Source organism: Archocentrus centrarchus, chromosome 14 (assembly GCF_007364275.1).
Source record: "Archocentrus centrarchus isolate MPI-CPG fArcCen1 chromosome 14, fArcCen1, whole genome shotgun sequence".
Lineage (NCBI taxonomy): Eukaryota > Metazoa > Chordata > Actinopteri > Cichliformes > Cichlidae > Archocentrus > Archocentrus centrarchus.
Window position 1 is genome coordinate 324,166 of NC_044359.1, and position 23,434 is coordinate 347,599.

General features: G+C 42.8%; 1 protein-coding gene across 1 annotated transcript in view; it reads right to left on the reverse strand.

The window, feature by feature from the left end:
• Positions 1–909: 909 nt before the first annotated feature.
• Positions 910–23,434, reverse strand: part of tmprss15 (transmembrane serine protease 15) — a 45,630-nt gene continuing 23,105 nt past the window's right edge. The window contains exons 25-27 of the mRNA XM_030747138.1: positions 1,961–2,100; positions 1,177–1,231; positions 910–1,040 (exon numbers count right to left, since the gene is read on the reverse strand). Coding sequence (XP_030602998.1) covers positions 910–1,040; positions 1,177–1,231; positions 1,961–2,100 — 326 coding nt within the window. The remainder of the gene's footprint in view (positions 1,041–1,176; positions 1,232–1,960; positions 2,101–23,434) is intronic.

The following is a 23,434-nucleotide window of genomic DNA, read 5'->3' on the forward strand; positions in this document are numbered from 1 at the left end:
GTTGCAAGTCTCACCCAGACCGGTCTGTAACTTGTGTGATCTTTGGCTGATTAAATTCAAGTTATTGATTTTTATTCCGTTGTCATCTGAATCCTTTTCATTTAAAAGAACACGCACCTGCATCACAGATATAATAAATTACAACAACCTCCACCTGCCAAAGTTCAGCAGAGACTTCATGGAGCTGCCTAGGAGTTGCTTCATGGTCTGACCAACAGAACTTCACAGAGAAGACTCACTTTGGTGGCTCTTGAAACAGATGTTACTCTTTTATATGTTCAACAAAAACCAGCAGCAAAGGCTGCACTTCTGTAGAGACTCAGTTCAGGAGGTCAAATAGAGTCAAAAGCACAAAGTTTGAAAAAATGAAAACAAGTATACAGAATTATTCTCTCACTTTAAATGAAAATAGCATGAGTGGAAAAGTCTTTGTGCCTAAACCAAACATTATTATTATCATGATTATCAATACTCATCATGATGACTCGGGTTATTGTATTTCATTTTTTTTTGTGTAAACCAACAAGAACAGCTGAAGAAATTCTATAATCACAGTTTTTATCATTAATTTATGATTATTTTACTTTGTTACTGATAAAAATAAAAAGCTGAAAACTTCTTTTTGTTTTTTGTTGTTTAATCAAATTAATCCAGGTCCAGCTGCCACCTGCTGACAGATTTGGGTATTACAGCAAATACATTTTAAGATTAAAATCTTTTTTTTTTTTTCTTCACAGATTTGAATCATCAGATATTTCTCAGCTATTTTCTGGTTATTTTACTTAAATATTTTTTGCAACCTGTTATTTGAATGAATCAAAATTTATTGATTTAGAAGCTTTTGTGTTTCCATCCAGTCAGCTGACTCTGCTAGTGTGTCATGTGACTCATTTATAATCTGAACAGAGTTCACAGTGGCTCTTTGAAGTCTGAAGAGGAGGAGCGCCGGGTCTGAGCGATCCAGGAGTCGAAGGCTGAGACTCGAACATAGACGCCGGGTTTCTGAGGAAGTCCACAGCCCACCCCAAACGAGGTCACGCCTGGGAGGAACCAGTCAGAGCACAGCACTCCTTAAAACCTCATGTGAAGCTTACATCTTATATCATTGTTTGTGTGTGTGTGTGTGTGTGTGTGTGTGTGTGTGTGTGTGTGTGTGTGTGTGTGTGTGAGACCGACCAATCAGCGTCCAGCTCCCATCATCCAGACACATCAGAGGGCCGCCGGAATCACCCTGAAAAAAAAAAACACATTTAAACTTTATTTACACAAATCCAGAAACTGATGGACCAATGAGCACTCAGATCACAGCCTGAGCCTCGCCTGAAGTCTGCATTAGATCCATTTTACAGGTTCATTAACCTGACAATGATGTGCAAAAGTTTGGGTACCCCAGCACTCTCACTGATACAAGTACAGCAAACATCACCTCCCTCTGGTAAGATTTACCTGGCTTTAACTCCGGGGTTAATTATTGGACCTCCAGGCAACTATGAGCACCACTGAGGGCCAAAATCCATGTTCACGGTAAAAAGTCCATCATTAGCAGACATGCAGCAAAAAAGAAATCAGGTCCCAGGTTTTAAATGAAGAAAATCAAATACATTCTGACATGATTTAGCTGTTCCTGTCTCATATCGACAGCATAGACATGCAGAGGCTAAACTGTGGCCTCACAGGATGGAAAGTTCTGAGTTCAAACCTTCCTGCCTACTGGGGTTCCTCCTACAGTCCAAAGGCATGTTTGAGGTTTCAGCTTTGTGACTATTTTTAATAGTCTGCAGGACTAAAAACATTATATAAAATAAATTTCATTTCAGGGGAAGCAACCATACAAAGGTGATCTTTTTCCAGTTCGATGCGCAACCTCACAGCCATGGTAACCTCATGGTGTGCTGTGAGGTAAATCCAGGGGTGTCCTGGGATTTTACACCATGATTACTGCAAAACACAACTAGGTTACCTGACAGGAGTCAACCCCTCCCTCAGGGTACCCAGCGCACAGCATGCTGGAGGTAATGGTGTACTCAGGTAACTGATGCTGACACAGATCCTGATCCACCAGAGGAATCTCAGCCTCCTGCAGAACATTTGGGAGATAACCTGAGACAGAGACAGGTGGAGAGAGACTTTGATAACACCGAAAAATATTTAAATAAGATAAACACCGCAGACAGTGATACAGCCACAGTCATGTCATCCATTGTTTGTAAAGCTCAACATTAGGGTTCCACCATGTAGTTGGACATTGGCTGCTTTTTCACTAATTTTCAGTCCAGTCCTTGTACCTGACCATTTTCACAGGAATGATTTTGTTTGTTAAACCACTTAACTCTGTGATATGAATCATTAAGGCATAAAAAAGGCTCCTAACTTAGGGGATGAGCCAGTGTTGGGTCTACACACAACAGACAACTTAGCAAAGAACCCATTTTAAATTGCAGCTTTAAACTCTTTTTTAATAGCAGTCTGTCACAAAAACATAATTTGTATAGCTGTTCAGCTTAGTATAGTTTGTATAATAGTATATTTTGTTAGTCTATATTGATAGCATAGTTTGTATTATTTATATCTCTATTGTTTGTATTCTATTTATTGTGTGTATTAAGCTGCTGGATGCCCTAATTTCCTTCTGGATTGATCGATCTATCTATCTATCTGTCATGGAATGGCTGTGTGGCAGGCAGGAAGTGGACCCCAATGCAAAATACGGGAGACGAGGTATGATGATATTTAGCCTTTATTTGATGAGTGCAGAACAGAAACAGGAGCAAATGCAACAAAACAGGAAGATAATCCAGAACTGAATTCCAAGAATTACAGAGGGACACAGCGGGGGAGCAAATGACAACGACGTATCTATCTATCTAAAATGTTGGACAGTTGGACAGCAAAAAAATATCACTGGTAATCAGTGGCAAGGGGTCTAATGGAATGATCCACATCATCCTCAGTATGTAAGGAGGAGGTCCAACAGTGAGTGTCTGCAACCATCTGTGAACCACGGTGGTGGCTCTGTCATGGTTTGGGCTGCATATCAGCCAGTGGTGTAGGAGATCTTGTTAAAATTGATGGAATTCGGAACACAAAAAAGTAACATCAGATTTTGATCCACCATGCGGTACCATCTGGAAAACATCCAATTGGCATCAGCTACATTTTTCAGCATCACAATGATCCCAAACACACTGCCAGTGCAGTAAAAGCATACCTGGATAAAACAAACAAACAATGGATCTCTATCAGTCATGGACTGGCCTCCCCAGAGCTGGACCTCAGCCTTATTGAGGCAGTGTGGGACAGGGTTATAATAGTTTTGGATTTTACATTATACTTTAGTTTTATTTTGTGGTAACTTTTCCCCTCATTTTTATTTTTTGCTTAACGCTTAGTTTAAATTTAGTTTTCATTAGTTCTAGTATTAGTTTTAGTTTTTTCATATTTTATTTTTCAAGTGCAGGATTAAAGGTGCAAGAGCAACTATTGTGTAATAAGGACTCAACAAAAGATACCATTCCAAAAAAAAAAAAATTCCAGTTCACCCTGCGGGCGGTCTTTGTCCTCCAGGCTCAGGTCCTCTACCAGAGGCCTGGGAGTGTGAGGGTCCTGCAAAGTATCTTAGCTGTTCCCAGGACTGTGATCTTCTGGACAGAGATCTCAGACGTTGTTCCTGGAATCTGCTGGAGCCACTCTCCCAGTTTGGGGGTCACTGTCCCAGTTTTCCGATTACCACGGCGACCACGGTTACCTTCACCTTCCACATTCTCTCTAGTTCTGGCTTTCAAAAGTTCTGGCATAACAAAATTGTTGTTCTTATACAACCATGCTTCATTTTGTTGTGCCTTTTCCACATAGTTATTTTTCCAGGTATTGCTTGTTCTGTTTTGGTATGTTGTCTTTTTTCTGTTTTTTTTGCAGTTGCAGCATTTGAACTGTTTCGGTTAGTTTAGAGATGCTCTGTCCTCTTTTTCTGTTTTCTCCCCTTTCGCTCTCTCTTTTTCTTTTTCCCCAGCCTGTCAACTGGAATTAAATGTATATGTACACAAATAAATAAATAAAATAAAACAAACAAACAAACAAACAAACAAACAAACAAACAAACAAACAAACAAACCAAACCAAACCAAACCAAACCAAACCAAACCAAACAAAACACAAAACATTAACAAGAAAAGCTTATAGAGACTCTATAGAGCTTATCTTGAAAGAAAAAATATGTTTGGCACAACATTTTGTTATTTTCCAATTTGTTTTGATGTTCTTGTTCCCTTTGTCCCTGTCTCCCCTGCATCTATGGTCTTGTGTCTGTTTTGTCATTTTGTCTTGACTCTGACCTCCTGTGGTTTCATATTGAGTTTTATTCCTAGTGTTGTGACTAGTCTGCGTCTCTGTCCCGTGTCTGTGTGCCAGTCCCCCCTGTCTAGTCGGCATGTTCCTTGTTTAGTCACTTCCTGTTTTATTTTGCCAGTCTTGTGTTCCGTGTACTTTGTGTTTAGTGTTGCTTCCCCCTGTGTTATTAGTTTCATTTGCTTCACCTGCTGTGCCCTGCTATTTCCTCTTGCCCTGATTACCTATTGTGTATTTAAGTCCCCAGTTTTCATCTGTTCTTTGTCACGTCATCTTCAGTGTTCCCTCGCTGTGTGTGTCCCAGCACCATAGTTTTCAATTCAATTCAATTCAATTCAATTTTATTTATATAGCGCCAAATCACAACAAACTGTCGCCTCAAGGCGCTTTGTATTGTGGGTAAAGACCCTACAATAATACAGAGAAAACCCAACAGTCAAAACGACCCCCTATGAGCAGCACTTGGCGACAGTGGAAAGGAAAAACTCCCTTTTAACAGGAAGAAACCTCCAGCAGAACCAGGCTCAGAGAGGGGCAGTCATCTGCCGCGACCGGTTGGGCTGAGGGGAGAGAAAGACATGCTGTGGAAGAGAGCCAGAGATTAATATCAATTAATGATTAAATGCAGAGTGGAGTATAAACAAAGTAAATAAGGTGAATGAGAAACAGTGCATTATGTGAACCCCCCAGCAGACTAGGCCTATAGCAGCATAACTAAGGGATGGTTCAGGGTCACCTGATCCAGCCCTAACTATAAGCTTGATCATAAAGGAAAGTTTTAAGCCTAATCTTAAAAATAGAGAGGGTGTCTGTCTCCCGAATCCAAGCTGGAAGCTGGTTCCACAGAAGAGGCGCCTGAAAGCTGAAGGCTCTGCCTCCCATTCTACTCTTAAGTATCCTAGGAACCAGAAGTACTGTAAGCCAGCAGTCTGAGAGCGAAGTGCTCTGTTGGGGTGATATGGTACTATGAGGTCTTTGAGATAAGATGGTGCCTGATTATTCAAGACCTTGTATGTGAGGAGAAGAATTTTAAATTCTATTCTAGATTTAACAGGGAGCCAATGAAGAGAAGCCAATATGGGAGAAATATGCTCTCTCTTTCTAGTCCCTGTCAGTACTCTAGCTGCAGCATTTTGGATCAGCTGAAGGCTTTTCAGAAAGCTTTTAGGACAGCCTGATAATAATGAATTACAATAATCCAGCCTAGAAGTAATAAATGCATGAATGAGCTTTTCAGCATCACTCTGTGAAAGGATGTTTCTAATTTTAGAAATATTGCGCAAATGCAAAAAAGCGGTCCTACATATTTGTTTAATATGTGCATTGAAGGACATATCCTGGTCAAAAATGATTCCAAGATTTCTCACAGTGTTACTGGAGGCCAAAGTAATGCCATCCAGAGTAAGTATCTGGTTTGACACCATGTTTCTAAGATTTGTGGGGCCGAGAACAAGAACTTCAGTTTGATCTGAATTTAGAAGCAGGAAATTAGAGGTCATCCAGGCCTTAATATCTTTAAGACATTCCTGCAGTTTAACTCATTGATGTGTGTCATCTGGCTTCATTGATAGGTAAAGCTGAGTATCATCTGCATAACAATGAAAATTGATGCAGTGCTTTCTAATAATACTGCCTAAGGGAAGCATGTATAATGTAAATAAAATTGGTCCTAGCACAGAACCCTGTGGAACTCCATAATTAACCTTAGTGTGTGAAGAAGACTCCCCATTTACATGAACAAATTGGAGTCTATGAGATAAATATGACTCAAACCACTGCAGTGCAGTACCTTTCATACCTATAGCAAGCTCTAATCTCTGTAATAAAATGTTATGGTCAACAGTATCAAAAGCTGCACTGAGGTCCAACAGGACAAGAACAGAGATGAGTCCACTGTCAGAGGCTCTAAGAAGATCATTTGTAACCTTCACTAATGCTGTTTCTGTGCTGTGATGAATTCTGAAACCTGACTGAAACTCTTCAAATAAACCGTTCCTCTGCAGATGATCAGTTAGCTGTTTTACAACTACTCTTTCAAGAATCTTTGAGAGAAAAGGAAGGTTGGAGATTGGCCTATAATTAGCTAAGACAACTGGGTCAAGTGATGGCTTTTTAAGCAGAGGTTTAATTACAGCCACCTTGAAGGTCTGTGGTACATAGCCAACTAATAAAGACTGATTGATCATTTTTAAGATTGAAGCATCAATAATTGGAAAGACTTCTTTGAACAGTCTAGTAGGAATGGGATCTAACAAACATGTTGCTGGTTTGGAGGAAGTAACTATTGAAGTTAACTCTGAAAGATCAACTGGAGCAAAAGAGTCTAAACAAATACCAGCAGTGCTGAAAGCAGCCGAACATGAAGAATAATCTTTGAGATGGTTATGAATAATTTTTTCTCTAATGTCTAAAATTTTATTTGTAAAGAAATCCATGAAGTCACTACTAGTTAACGTGAAAGGAATACTTGGCTCTACAGAGCTCTGACTCTTTGTCAGCCTGGCTACAGTGCTGAAAACAAACCTGGGGTTGTTCTTATTTTCTTCAGATGTCCTAGCTTTACGGAGGACTTTTTTATAGAGCAACAAACTCTTTTTCCAGGCTAAATGAGCATCTTCTAATTTAGTGAGACGCCATTCCCTCTCCAGCTTTCGGGTTATCTGCTTTAAGCTGTGCGTTTGTGAATTATACCACGGAGTCAGGCACTTCTGATTTGAAGCTTTCCTTTTCAGAGGAGCCACAGTATCCAAAGTTATATGCAGTGAGGATGTAAAACTATTGACGAGATAATCGACCTCACTGGGAGCAGAGTTTAGGTAGCTGCTCTGCACTGTGTTGGCACTGAAGAGCATAACAATGAAGGAATTAGATCCTTAAACTTAGTTACAGCACTTTCAGAAAGACTTCTACTGTAATAAAACTTATTCCCCGCTGCTGTGTAATCCATTAAAGTAAATGTAAATGTTACTAAGAAATGATCAGACAGGAGGGGGCTTTCAGGGAATACTGTTAAGTCTTCAGTTTCTATGCCATATGTTAGGACAAGATCCAGAGTATGATTAAAGTGGTGGGTGGGCTCCTTTACATTTTGAGAGAAGCCAATTGAATCTAACAATAGATTAAATGCAGTGTTGAGGCTGTCATTCTCAGCATCTACATGGATGTTAAAATCACCCACTATAATTATTTTATCTGAACTGAGCACTAAATCAGATAAAAAGTCTGAGAAATCAGACAGAAACTCTGAGTAAGGACCAGGTGGACGATAGATAATAACAAATAAAACAGGTTTTTGATTTTCCCAATTAGGATGGACAAGACTAAGAGTCAGGCTTTCAAAAGAATGAAAACTTTGTCTGGGTCTGTGATTAATTAATAAGCTGGAATTGAAGATTGCAGCTACTCCTCCTCCTCGACCTGTGCTTCGAGCATTCTGACAGTTACTGTGACTCGGGGGTGTTGATTCATTTAAACTAACATATTCATCCTGCTGTAACCAGGTTTCTGTAAGGCAGAATAAATCAATACGTTGATCAATTATTAAATCATTTACTAATAGGGACTTGGAAGAGAGAGACCTAATGTTTAACAATCCACATTTAATTGTTTTATTTTTTGGTGCAGTTGATGAAGCTGTATTATTTATTGTTTTTGAATTTTTATGCTTAAATAGCTTTTTGCTGCTTTTAGCTTTGGTGTTTGGTGGTCTGGGAGCAGGCACCGACTCTATGGGGATGGGGGTTTGGGGGGATGGCAGGAGGAGAGAAGCTGCAGAGAGGCGTGTAAGACTGCAACTCTGCTTCCTGGTCTCAACCCTGGGTAGTCAGTTTTTAGGAGGGTTAATAAATTTGGCCAGATTTCTAGAAATGAGAGCTGCTCCATCCAAAGTGGGATGGATGCCGTCTCTCCTAACAAGACCAGGTTTTCCCCAGAAACTTTGCCAATTATCTATGAAGCCCACGTCATTTTTTGGACACCACTCAGACAGCCAGCGATTCAAGGAGAACATGCGGCTAAACATGTCGCTCCTGGTCTGATTGGGGAGGGGCCCAGAGAAAACTACAGAGTCCGACATCGTTTTAGCAAAGTTACACACCGAATCAATATTAATTTTAGTGACCTCCGATTGGCGTAACCGGGTGTCATTACTGCCGACGTGAATAACGATCTTACCAAATCTATGATTAGCCTTAGCCAGCAGTTTCAAATTTCCATGAATGTCGCCTGCTCTGGCCCCTGGAAGACATTTGACTATGGTCGCCGGTGTCTCTAGCTTCACGTTTCTCAAAACAGAGTCACCAATAACCAGAGTTTGTTCCTCGGCGGGTGTGTCGCCGAGTGGAGAAAAACGGTTAGAGACGTGAACAGGTTGGTGGTGTACCCGGGGCTTCTGCTTAGGACTACGCTTCCTCCTCACCGTCACCCAGCTGGCCTGTTTTCCCTGCTGCTCGGGATCTGCTGGGGGGGAGCTAATGGCGGCTAAGCTACCATGGTCCGCACCCGCTACGGGGCCCTGGCTAGATATAGGATTTTCCAGGGTGCGGAGCAGAGTCTCCAATTCAGAAAGCCTGGCCTCCAGAGCTACAAACAGACTACATTTATTACAAGTACCGTTACTGCTAAAGGAGGCCGAGGAGTAACTAAACATGTGACACCCAGAGCAGGAAAGTGCAGGAGAGACAGGAGAAGAAGCCATGCTGGTAGTGAGTCGGCTAAGGGCTAAGCTACTAGCTGAGCTAAGCTAGCGAATTTCTAAAAACAAATAAAGTGAGTAATGTGAATACAGGTGATTCAGCAAAGAGTATGCTATTTAAAGTAGGTGAAGATTACACTAAAATATGTTATTATCCAGATAAATCGAGTTATACAGATATAACAGCTAACAGACAGCAAAACACTGTGCTCCGAAACAGGAACAGGAAGTGATACAATACCGCAGTGAGAGCCAACACCAAGTGACCATTGTATTTAGTTCTGGCACCAGTCCAGCTCCAGTCTACCTGAGGTTTTGGTTTCTTGTGTTTTCTTAATAAAGCCACCATTAAGTCCTATTTTTGTGTGAGTCTGCATCCTGGGGTCCAATCCTGCCCGCCACACATAAGCCATGACAGAACAACGCGACCAATATAAAGACCCCCGCTTGTCATGATCCTGGGCCGGTGGCCCAGCGTTTTGAGTTCTTTTGTGTAGCTTTCTTTTGTTGTACTTTTCAGGTTGTTTTCTTGGTATTTCTTTTAGTTTCTCTGTTTGTTGTTTGAGTGTGTGGTTTGGTTTCCTTTTTTGTTTCATTTTGTAATGTTGCCTTTGTTACGTTTTCTGTGTTTAGGTTAGTATCTGTTATGTTTAGTCAGTTCCTGTTTTATTTTGACAGTCTCGTGTTCCTTGTGCTTTGTGTTTAGTTTGGCTTCCCCTTTGTCATTAGTCTCATTCATTTTCACCTGTTGTTCCCAGTTGTTTCCCCTCACCCCTCGTTTCCTTTGTGTATTTAAGTCTCAGTGTTGTTTAGTTCAGTGTTCAGGTCCTTGTCAGTTTTTGCCTGTGTGTTTTGTCTTTAAGTTTTCGAGTTTCTAGTTCCTGCTTTCAAGTTTAGAGTTTTGTAATCATTGCAGTTATCAATAAACTGCCCTCTAAACCTGCTCTCGCCGTGTCCTGCACTGGGGTCCTCCCTGCCTTGCCAGCACGCAGCCGTGACACCGCTGACTCAGACCTGTGGGAACGGCAGCGAGTTGTACCTGCAGGAAGAAGTGAGGTGGAAGCCGTGGCTCACCCCAGAGCGTGAGTCACGGTTCCAGGGCACTAGCTGGGGAAAGGAACCTCAGCGTCATCGCTCGCCACGCTCTCCTCCTCTGCAGCCTCAGCTCTGCTCGCTAGCCTCGCCACAGCAGCTGTGCCATGTGACAGCTGCACAGCAGCCACCCGAGCCTCTGGGGATTCGGCTCGGTGGCTTCTCGATATCACTGGACCCTCCACCTTCTGCTGCGTCACTTGCCTGCTCTGCTCCCCTTTCACATCCTACGGCGGGGGCGGAGCTCTCGGCGCAAGAGTAAAAGACGGAGTTAGCAAGCCATGACATGACTCCTGCATCAGCTATTGACAATGTAATCTTGAAGTCAGTTCCAGACACTTCACTTAACACGAACTCCTCCTCTAAATCTGTCCCTCCATACATCGGCTCTTCAGACGCCTCTCATATAGTGACTCACACTGTTTCACCCACCACGGAAACCAGGTTGGACATTTGTGATTTGGTGGCTAAGCTCCGTATCCTGTGGTTCTGGCTACCCTGTGAGGAGCTGGGGAAGACCATCACCCACAGGATACATGATATGTTAACTGAATACCCCTGGCTTATGGACTCCTTGCTCACTCTATCTCAGTGTTATGCTGAGGAAATTCTTCATTCAGCAGCCCCCACTTTTCCTTCTGAGTCTCCCAAGGTGACTGTTTCCAACAAACTGGCCAAGGAAACGACTGTGTGTTTTGAGATTGTGATAACCCCTGAGACTGTGTGATTCGCACCTGGGCTTAACCCCAGTAGGACTGCTGCTCCATCCTCTGTGCCTCATGCTCCGGCAACCGTTTCTGTTCCGCGGGTGGGAGTACCTAAGCCTCAGCAGTCCACGCTGCAGGCAGCAGCGCAGCAGTCGTCCACGCCGCCTGCAGCAGCCCCCGAGCCTCAGCCAGATCCCCCAGTGTCAGCAGTACCTGATTTTCATCAGTCACAGTCAGCTCCTGTAGCTCTCCCTTAGTCACTCCCGTCAGAGCCCCAGCACTCTCAGTCAGCTGTAGCTCGAGCCCCGCTCCACTCTCAGTCAAATCATGTTTATGAGATCCCATTCCTACTACACTGTTCAAATAAGTCTTTCCAATTATTGATGCTGCAATCTTAATAATGATCAATCTGTCTTTATTAGCTGGCTATGTACCACAGACCTTCAAGGTGGCTGTAATTAAAGGTACTTCACTGCAGTGGTTTGAATCATATTGATGTAAATGGGGGGTCTTCTTCACACACTAAGGTTAATTATGGAGTTCCACAGGGTTCTGTGCTAGGACCAGTTCTATTTACATTATACATGCTTCCCTTAGGCAGTATTATTAGAAAGCATTGCATTAATTTTCATTTTTATGCAGATGATACCCAGCTTTATCTATCGATTAAGCCAGATGACACACATCAATGAGTTAAACTGCAGGAATGTCTTAAAGACATTAAGGCCTGGATGACCTCTAATTTCCTGCTTCTAAATTCAGATCAAACTGAAATTCTTGTACTCGGCACCACAAATCTTAGAAACATGGTGTCTAACCAGATACTTACTCTGGATGGCATTACTTTGGCCTCCAGTAACACTGTGAGAAATCTTGGAGTCATTTTTGACCAGGATATGTCCTTCAATGCACATATTAAACAAATATGTAGGACTGCTTTTTTCTTGCATTTGTGCAATATTTCTAAAATTAGAAACATCCTTTCTCAGAGTGATGCTGAAAAGGTAATTCATGCATTTATTACTCCTAGGCTGGACTATTGTAATTCATTATTATCACTCCAATAGAGCACTTTGTTCTCAGCCTGCTGGCTTACTTGTGGTTCCTAGGATACTTAAGAGTAGAATGGGAGGCAGAGCCTTCAGCTTTCAGGCCCCTCTTCTGTGGAACCAGCTCCCAGCTTGGATTCAGGAGACAGACACCCTCTCTATTTTTAAGATTAGGCTTAAAACTTTCCTTTATGATCAAGCTTATAGTTAGGGCTGGATCAGGTGACCCTGAACCACCCCTTAGTTATGCTGCATGCTATACAGCATGTCTTTTGTCCTCTCTCTCTCTCCCCTCTTCCCTCAGCCCTCAGTTCTTGGTCCTCTTCTTTCTCGTGTTTCTGCTGCCTGAGGTACTCACTAAGCACATGATCCTTCGTGGCCATCTTCCTGATGTATGTTTGTTGTTTCATCACTAGTCCTCGGCCACCTTCCTTTCACTTAGCGTACAGTCTCAAGGCGCTTGATTTGGGGTGAAACCTTCCATACAGTGTAAGGAGCTTTCTTGTCTTGACATCAGTGGCTACTTTGTCCTCCTTTGGTCAGCTTATTATCCCAGCAGGGTATCTGACTGCCAGGTGGTAGGTGTTGATTGCCTGGATCTTGTTCTTACCATTCAGTGGTTAAAAAAAAAAAAAAAAAAAAATCCCAGCTCACCCCTACGGGCGGTCTATTTTGCCCCATAAGCTCGGGTCCTCTACCAGAGGCCTGGGAGCTTGAGGGTCCTGCGCAGTATCTTAGCTGTTCCCAGTATTGCGGTCTTCTGGACAGAGATCTCGGATGTTGTTCCAGGAATCTGCTGGAGCCACTCTCCCAGTTTGGGGGTCACTGCCCCGAGTGTTCCGATTATCACGGGGACCACTGTTACCTTCATCTTCGACATCCTTTCAGCTCCTCTTTGAGCCCTTGGTATTTGTCGAGCTTCTCGTGTTCCTTCTTCCTGATGTTCCAGTCACTTGGTATTCCAACGTCTATCACCACGACTTTCTTCCTTTGTTTGTCCACCACTACGATGTCCGGTTGGTTAGCTATCACAAGTTTGTCTGTCTGTATCTGGAACTCCCACAGGATCTTAGCTCTGTTGTTCTCAACCACCCATGGGGGTGTGTCCCATTTTGACCTCAGGACTTCCAGGTCATACTCGGCACAGATGTTCCTATATAGTATGCCGGCCACTTGGTTATGGCATTCCATGTTTGCCCTGCCTGCTAGCATCTTGTACCCTGCTGTTATGTGCTGGATTGTCTCAGGGGCATCTCTGCACAGCCTGCACCTGGGGTCTTGCCTGGTTTGGTAGACCCCAGCCTCTATTGCTCTTGTACTCAGAGCTTGTTCTTGTGCGGCCATGATTAGTGCCTCTGTGCTGTCTGTCAGTCCAGCCTTGTCCAGCCATTGGTAGGATTTCTCTGTCAGCCACTTCTTCTATTCAGGGAAAGTTCACTTTTCAGGGAAAAGTGCCCTCAGAACAGGGTTCACGAGGGGCACCGGCCGAAGTAACTTTCAGGGAAAGTTAGCTTTTCAGGGAAAAGCGTAGAAAACTAAAGTATAAAACGGTACCGTAGGTGTTCTCGCCGAAAGGAGAAAGTAAATTGGTAACTCTCGCCCAACAGAGAGGTTTTAATTTGGCCTTAATTCGGACTTTTGGTGTTCTCGCCGTAAACAAAGATTTAAAATAGGCATCATAAATACGCGTATGTGTGTGAATGTGAGTGACTGAGAGAGTGAAAGCCGTCATTGGAGTGGAAGCAGCAGCATGAAGAAAAACCTCACGGTTTTCACCTTCATGGTCTGTTGAAGTACACAGTGAAGGGTGGATTTGGGTTTAGGTCTCAATAAAGACACATGGTCTGTACGGGACAAAGCAAGGGGAGTAAAATGGGGATTATGCACAGCAAACCGAGCCTGCCCTACAAGCCTGCCCTAGCAGGGGATTTAAATTATATGGAGAGATACTCTCTGGGCAGCACAACATTTTGCAAAAAATGGAAGGAAAAGTATGTTGGAGCTAAGGTAATGTGAAGATTTGGTGAGAAATTTAAAAATAAGTGTGGCAACAAAGGAAGGGAAGAGGAAAGTTGAAAAAAAGACAGTTAATGGTGGCAAAAAACGTGGTTGGAACAGGCACAAAAACAGGGTCGCGGGTAGAGAACAAAAGAAGGGAAAACAAACTCCCTGCAATGTGCATGCTGCTTTGTTAAGGCCTGAGGATGAGACTGTAGGGCCTTTTAGGGTGCAACTCCCCACCTCAACCCCCTCTTCCAGACCAACCACCTCCCCCCGCAGCTACAGGGGGCAGTTGGTGGTTCACAGGTTGAGGAGGAGGGGGAGTCAATGCAGTAATTAAATTTAACACCAGGAAGGATGGGGTGACATCTAAGGATAATATCTATCTTTTTTAAAAAAAACTGTAGCATTATTGAGTCATGGGCCTTGCCATGCCTCAACAGGTGGGTGTCAAAGGGTATAAGGACATTGTGTTTCTGTGTAGAACGCAGAATTCACTCATGCCCTTCTTCTCCTTACATGAGTAATAAACCATGTAAAGGAATCTTGTCTTTCTCATTTAATAAATAGATTTCTATAACAATTTTGGTGATTGTTGGTAGGATCCAGTGTGTCTTCCACAAAGAAGTGATGAGTCACTGGCCAGCTGAAGAAAAAAAAATGCTTCAGTCCTCCTGCATTTGCAAATTATGGAGGAACTCGAATTTTCACTCTTTGCTGGACAGCTGCCTGGATTCAAGGACCCTGCCTTAGAGGCACGGCCATAACACATATCGAGTGAGAAAGATTCCAAATAATTTAGAATAGGAATTGGGGTAAAAGATAAATTTGACAAAAAAAAAAAAAAGGTAAATTACAATTGCAACTGTCACTGTCGGGGTCGAATAGACATTGGGAGTCTCCTTAAAAGGGTAACACCCATCGGCGAATGGGTGGCACGCAGACTGGGTCGCGTGTAAAAGAGGTTAAAGACAAATTGTGTTGTGTAACCTAAGGTGATTAGGCCTCCTTGAGCGTGTCCTTTTTCTCTGTTTTCTTACACATAGAAGAACCCGTGGGAGACGTCTCACTAGGAAAAAATGGAGATGGGAAAGCAGGAGTAGAAAATTAATAGTTAAAGTACTCAGTGGAGAGCGAGATCTTAGCGGAGTTTAGAGCAGCATAACAGCTGATGCCCTAATTAATGGAGTGGCAGTTTTGGGGCCACCTCCATTTGTTGTTACTTGTGATACCTCATCTCTCTATGCCCTTTTTGCAGGCAAATTTATAAGCGCTGAAAATCTCTGAGCCAGATCTGGACTCCTGCCCTCCGATCACACATCGTCCGCACCAGAATCATCGTGGCCAAATACGGGACCCATCACCTCCACCTTTTTATTGAGCCGCTGCTGCACTACAACCTGCAGACAAGCAGACAGCTCCACCCCAGAGGAACCCTCAATGCTGCTCTCCCCTGTGTGGGGACGGACGAGATCGGCTGCTCAGAAGAGAGGCCTGTAGTGTGACAGTCATCACGCTGAAGTGAGCGTCATGTGCGACATGCGCAGGAGACGGTTACTCAGAAGAAGAAGAAGAAGAAAAAGAAGACAAGATGCTGATAGAGGAAAGCAACATTGACTCTGTATTCAGCAGTCGCCACTGGGCAAAGTGTTGCCCATGGGAGAGGACGTGGACGGGGGCAAGGAAAGAGCGGGGTGACTTCTCTCGGATGTGCTGTCCGAGATGACAGATGACAACTGCAGCCTGACGGGTTATTGGCGAAATGAATGCCCATGAATGGTGAAGGGAACATGGACTAACCTGACTGTGTCACACTGATCGGAGAGGAGGACTCCAGACAAGTCAGATGAGGGCGAGTTACCTGATCAGCAGAGAAGGGAAGTGAGATATCACCTACAAACACACACACACACACACACAATTTACACTCATTACTGACGTATAGCGCCTGACACACACACACAGCCTAGCACACATACAACAACCCCATGGCAATGACAGATGTCATACAATGGACAGGAGAGGCTGGAGAAGCTTTCACAAAAGTAAAAGAAGCACTGGTAACAGACCTAGTGCTGCCTCTTCCAATTTACAAAACAGATTTTGTCCAGACTGTAGATTGCAAGGATGGGTTTATGACCTCAGCTCTGTTAAAGTCTTTTGCAGATAAATTGAGGCCAATTGCTTATTACTCCAAACGCCTAGATGCAGTCTCAGGAGCATTACCACATTGCATGCAAGCAGTATGTGCAGCAGCACTCACTGTTGAGGCCTCCAGAGAACTGGTGCTTTTCCACTCACTTACACTTAAAGTACCACATAAAAAGGAAAACCTGTACTTCCTAGGTCACTATTCAAAACAGCAGCCATATTGACACATGGTTTAACACATGTATCAACAGGGGGGGGTGGTGAGTAAGACCTATAAGTAAAAACATACATGCATGTGACCCCCAACAACACAGGGATAACCCCTTATGAGGCATTGTTTGGCTGACCTTTTAGACTCCCGGTGTACACAGAAGAACAACAAGCAGAGGAAGAGACAGACTTGAGTGATTGGATGAGAAAGTTGTTCCAAAGCAAAAAGGTTGTTGCTACAAATAAACGGCCGGAAGGTTTTCTGCTTCTCCACAGGAACATCCAGTAGCAGTGGGAGACTGGGTCCTGGTCAGAGTGATCAAGAAGAAGTGCTGGAACCAACCCCGGTGGGATGGACCCTACAAAGTACTACTGACTACACCAACTGCAGTCAAAATAGCAGATAGATCCATGTGGATACACCTCAGCCATTGCAAAAGTATTGAGCCAACCAACGCTGAGTAGGGGCGGAAGTCGGGGTACAAAGGGGGGGTGAGCCCTAGGCCACCTTCGTCTCAAACCCGTGAAGAAAACAACTGAACCCCCCACTAATTAGGGATGGCTCATTCATGTGCGATGACCACGTGGAACTGGATCTGCACCCTGGGCACATTGATGACCATCGCGACTGCAACATCACTGAACCACCTCAAGTACCCACATGCCTACGCAACTAACGAATGGTGGTGACTGATGAACGCAACAGCTTATAATAGAAACTACAGCAATTGCTATGTATGCTCCCACATGCCGGTAGCAGCCCATAATTCAGGCCTCAGGCCATATAATGTCAGGTGGACAAAGTCGTGGTGCCTGTACGGCCTGTCAACCCACCCAGGAAGTGGTAGACTGTGGCAGAACTCTAACTTCAGTCAACCATTAAAAATCAATTGGGCCAGAACACCGATCACTAGAGCTGAATGTACCCCAAACGAAGATTTGGTAGCATGGCCACAGCTGTCTGTAGCACTACCAGAAGTATTAATGCTAACCCTTCTTCCCGGAATGGCTTTTCCAGCATGCGTGGTTAACAATGGAACCCGAGAGGTGGGGAAGCTGCCTCACACATTGTGTAACAGTACGTTTTCCTACTGTCCACGACAGAACGAGATGAAGTGCATGTACTGCCTCCACAATCCCACGTGTGCAAAGAACAGTACGCTCCAAGAGGCAGCATGTGCGATGACCAACCGTTACCATTACCACTGGAAGATGGAAGTCAGAGTTACTGCTCCCGCATAGCCCCTGGGCCTAAAGGAACCCGGGTACTGACGGACTGGTATTTTGTATGTCGACACAAAGCATATGTCTCCTTACCACCCGACTGGAATGGACTGTGCAGCATAGCATCATTATCAGACCACGTGTTCTTTATGCAAAGAAGAAGAAGAAGAAAGAGCTTTATTTGTCACATACATTTACATGCAGTGAAATTCATTCTCTGCATTTAACCCATCACACACATGGAGTATGTAGTACACACAGCACAGCATGGAGCAGGGGGCAGCCAAAGGGCGCCCGGGGAGCAACCTGGGGGGGTGGGCTTGCTCAGGGACCCACAGTGATGCCAGCCCAAGGATTTGAACCAGGGTCCTCTCAGTGATGAACCCTCTTCTTCTCCCCTAGGCCACCACTCCAGGCCAGCAGGCACCGCCGTGAAGTGACTGAACGGGTCGAGGATGTTCCCAAGGAATGGAGAATATGGGGAACCGGGGAAAAGATAGGACAGAGCCTGTTTCCATGGGTCGGAGTCGGACTGGTTCGGGATCATGTCGAGATAAACAGATACGCCCTACTCCGTCTGATAAACGCCACAAGAACTTTAGGCAAAGGAACTTCACGGGAGTTGAGCGCCTTGCTTGCAATGGTGATGCAGAACAGAGTGGTTTTGGACTTGCTGGTCGCCCCGCAAGGAGGAGTATGTAAGATAATTGGACAGACTTGTTGCACCTTCATCCCCGATGAAAATGGTGATGGGGGGAGTATTCACACTGCTTTGTCTGACTTAGACACCCTGCAGCAGTATATGGAACGGCAGACACCTGGAGGGAGTCAGGACTGGCTCTCTTGGCTGACTACTGGAGCCTGGTGGCAAGTTCTGCTGAAGGTCTTAGTGCCACCAGGGGTCATTCTGCTACTGTTTTGTTTATTTTTCAGTTGTATTGTTCCATGTCTCAGGAAAATGATGATGAATGTTTTCATTTCAGCTTTCTACCAGTATACCCTTGTGCAGGGTGGGCAGGAGGGTGAAACAGAAGACCGAATATGAAACCCCCATTGAAAATGGGAGACCAAGTGATGGGGGTGGATGGAAACTGGTTTTCAAACTAATGTTTAAAATTTGCAAATGTATGTAGGTGTTTCCCCGAGTGAGACTGACTAGCAGTGGCTGCCGTGAGCGGCGGGGCCGTTGAGGAGTTTTCCTGTCTTGAAAGAATAGAGAGTGTGACTTTGGGTCAAAAGAAGGATAGACAGCCGCATGACAGGTTTTTCGCCTCAACCTCATTCAGGGTAGTATGTGCTATGTTCATGATAAACAGGGAGGAAATGTTAGAATAGATAAACGTTTAACTGTTTTTCTATGTATTACAATGTGTTTATCATAAACATGCACATGGAAAGCGGGTAATGCCTGTTTCCTGAGGACACACACACACACACACACACACACACACACATACATGATTACATCATGTGAAGTGAGTGATGTTGTTACCTGAGCTTTGTGTAAACTCATGTGATGCTAAAATAAAAGAGCCAAGCAGGAAGAAGGTTCAGACTCTCCCTCAGACATACACACACGCGTGTTGGCTGACGGAGACTCTCCCTGCAGGTACAAAGATCAGCTACGGGTTTCTGTGTCTTCCTTTATTTAACGGTGGTCTGAACCTAACAACAACCTTGGGTTCATCCTATAATAGCACAAAAATCCTCTCTATCCTTCTGTTTAAGGTCAGCCAACATGTTCCCATACGGCTGCCTTTTTATGTGTATCTTGATAATCACTGCATGAAGTGTCATATAATATAGGAAAGTCAAACACAGTTAAAATGATCCTTTCCTCCATGTTGAAAATGGTTGCAGACTCTCCGCTCATTGGTCAGTCAATGAAACCCTCGGTGAATGGTTTTAGTGGCACGCGACACCGATAAATGATGAACATTTTTCAACTTTGTTGTGTTGCGTCACTTGCTTGTGTGTACATGTCTACGTGTACAAGCTCAAAATTTCACATGCACGAATTTCGCTAGTCGCTTGGCTGGAGGAGGGCAAGCGATTGTCACCTCATCACACACGCTCCATAGGAAATGAATGAGAGGGAGCGAGGTCGCTCCCCGTGTGTCCAGCCCCTTACACACTTACCAGGTGGAAAAAAGAGTTCCCATCAACCCCGTCTCATTTAGGCAAGATCTCAATAATTCTGTTACTTTCTAATGTGTTCTTGTTAAGATACATTATCTCAAATGACTGAAGAATTTAAGCATTGATACTTGGATTTGAGAATTGATTTTAAATGATAAAGGTCTGGTACTGGAAGTATCGATATTTCAGTATCAATTTGCACATCATTACAGAGAGGAGGTGGAGGAGCTCAATTTTTTTCAAAGATTATCTGTCTCATACTGTTGTGACACGGTGACAGTTTTAATAAATATGTAAAAAACAGATTTTTTTTTAATAAAGTTACATACTGCAGCATTAACCTGTATAAGAGACAAACTTGTGGCTTTAGTTCTTGCTGTCGATAATTGTTTGCCATTTTTACACATTTAGCGATATGGTTTTGAAATAGCACCCGTTTTTGCAAAGATTGTTGTTGGTTTAAAAACAACATAATTTTATGTATTGTTTATGAAAGGCAGATTAAAGTTAAGACTACTGTGATGAACTATGAATAATTGTTTTACATTCTGTGATACGTGATGGAAGTCACCCAGGAGTATTAAATAAAGATGGTTAAATTTATTTCAGCTCTGAGTGTTTAATATCCAAGTGTTTTTATGGGAATGTGGATCTTTCAGATCAAATTGAGAAGTGATTTTTATCTTGTTTCACATTTTATTGTATCATTTAGAGTGGGGCACTGGTCTTGGTCTTGTATTGGTCTCAGGTTAGGTGGTCTTGACTACAACACTGATTTTAGGCATGCCAAATTTAATTACTGTGTGATAACTCCTTCTTAGTCAGCTTATCAACTTTTCAGCCCACCCTTGCACTGGAGCCCAACTGCAGTACCTGTGCAGCCCATCAGGGGGCCCCAGATAACACTTTGGGAATCACCGTTGTAAACAAAAACAAACTGAACTCTCAGCACTTGGGTCCGTGTACTTTTGGGTCATTCATTTTTCCGTTTTGAAAACCGACATCAAAAAACAAAAAATAGATCAGTTATTCATTTGATTGGTTATTTCTTATCTGTTCTGATTTCAAAGAGAAATATGATTCATTTGACATTGTTTATATTTACATAGTATAAAATGAAAATTAAAAAATCAATTTTGAAAACGAAAAACAAAATATAGTTAACAAAAAGGAATGAAATAAGGAAAACTGAAAATGAAAAAACATTTTTGTTGACTGAAATAAATAAAAACTATAATTAAAAGGAAAAAATGACAGCTAACCAAAACTGTATTGTGAATTTACAGAACTAACTGTAATCATATATAAAATGACCTTCGTTTTTGTTGTTTCGTTTAAAACCCTTGTGGACTGATATGAAATAATTTTTTTCCGCTCTAGCAGTTAAAGCTGGGAGCGCCATCGGGCAGCTGTGTGTGTGCTCACCGCGCTGGTCTGCAAGGAATTGGCAGAGTCCCACAAAGGGGTCTCCCACAGCGCTGTGATTAACCTGTTCAGTCCTTGTGCATTTCCAGCTACTTTTCACCGCAGTGTTTGAATTTACCAGTCAGAGAATAATGATCAGAAATAATAATCAATGCATCAATATAAGGACTCACAAATGTCAGCATATTCCTGGAGGGAGACTGCTGAAACTGTCGGGATGGATGTGAGGGAATGAAGAAAGTGTAAAAACAGGGACAAATATGTTTGCAGCCAATAAACTGAGCACAAAGGGCGAAAAAAAAAACAAAAAACACCAGCACCAAAAGGTAATTAACACACACAATCCAGCTACACAAGCATAAATGTGGACATGAGGTCAGCCACTTCTGTAGGTTGTACAGAGGCCGCAAAGACCCTGAAGGCTAATTAGAGCAGCTAACCAAGCTAGCTCTCTGAGCAGGTTCATGTGGTGGATAACATCAGGATGCAGCTGGATTTGACCTTTGACTCCTTCAAAGAGTTCAGTTTGTTTTATTTAATTTTTAAAACAATATCTTTTGACTAGTTTCTATTACACAATAGTCACTCTTGCACCTCAGAAAGTATGAAAAACTAAAAACTAACATAAACTAAACTAAAACTCATTCATTTTCATTTTAACCGGTTTAAAAAAGCATGAACACATTACCCCAGTCCTGTCATCCCTTCACTGGCTCCCTGTCCGTTTTAGAATCGATTTTAAGATTTTATTGCTTACTTTTAAAGCCTTAAACGGACTGGCACCTTTGTATCTGTCTGAGCTGCTTCACTGTCACACCCCTGTAAGAGCTCTGAGGTCATCGAACCAGCTGCTCTTACAGAGGCCTAAAACTAGACTAAAACAGAGAGGTGATCGAGCTTTTGCAGCAGCAGCACCAAAGCTATGGAACGATCTACCTCTCCATATCCGCACAGCTCAGACGATACACACATTTAAATCTCTATTAAAAACACATTTCTTTTCCTTGGCATTTGGCTGCAGTGCTACCTCCTTTTAGATGATTGTTTTATGGTATTTTTATGGTACTTGTTTTAAACGTTTTAATTTTTAATTTTCTTATGTTATTTATTGTTCTTAATGTTTTTATTTATTTATTTTTATTTTATTATTTTATTTATTTATTTATATATTTTTATTTTTATTTAGTATAGTCCTTGGGGTTACAGATCTTGTACAGCACTTTGGTCAACGTCGTTGTTTTAAATGTGCTTTATAAATAAACTTGACTTGACTAAAACTAAGCATGAAACCGAAAACCAAAATTAAAAAGTCATAAAAAGGAGCAAAACCATATATATATATATATATATATAACCCCAGCACTTACTGGGGTTAGGTTAATTGGCTACTCTAAATTGCCCATAGGTGTGAATGAGAGTGTGAAAGTGAGTGTGAAAGGTTGTTTGTCTTTGTGTGTTGGCCCTGTGACAGGCTGGCGACCTGTTCAGGGTGTACCCTGCCTCTCGCCCTATGACAGCTGGGATAGGCTCCAGCCCCCCCCGCGATCCTGAACAGGATAAGCGGAAGCGAATGGATGGATGGATGGATATATATATATATATATATATATATATATATATATATATATATATATATATATATGTATAAATCACATTAAATAATTGGACTTCCAGGCCTTGGCTTCATGAAATTTTGTCTGACTGGACCTCTTAAAATTTTATTTAAATACCACTGCCCTGTAGGAATTTGCTGACATTAATGCTTTGATTATTATTCCTTATAGTGAGATGATGATTATTTTTCTCTCACTGATAATTTCAAAAGCTGCAGTGTAACGTAGCTGGAAATGCATATGAGGAATCAGTGGTGCTGAACAGGCTCATTGCAATCGTTGCATGCACGTCAGGTTACATCGATGACATTTTGCCATCATCCACAACAAGACACTCGAGTCTGTGAAAGAAACCCCATATGGCACTCTGCGGCTTTCTCCCAACTTTTACAGCTGCCATTATTTTGCAGCCTGGCGTGGTAAGCAGACACACACACACACACACACAGCGAAGTGCCGGATGGCACTCCCACCTAAAACTGCTAGAGCTGAAAAAGTGATTTCATATCAGTCCACAAGGCTTTAAATAAACTGATAAACACGATCCAGTTTAAACAGGTGAGTTATAAAAAGTTATGAAGCGGACGATTATCCACAGAGACCAAAGCAGTTTCTGTATCAGCTGTAAACATGTTTATTTCTGCTGGTCTATGTGGACTGACTCACTGTCACCCTTGCTGGATGGCAGAGAAACTGCAGCTTTCATTGTAATGAACTTTATGATAAACTACAGGTGGTCCTGCACAGGAGTCTGTGGAGGTCAAAGGTCAAGCAGCATGGGGCTAC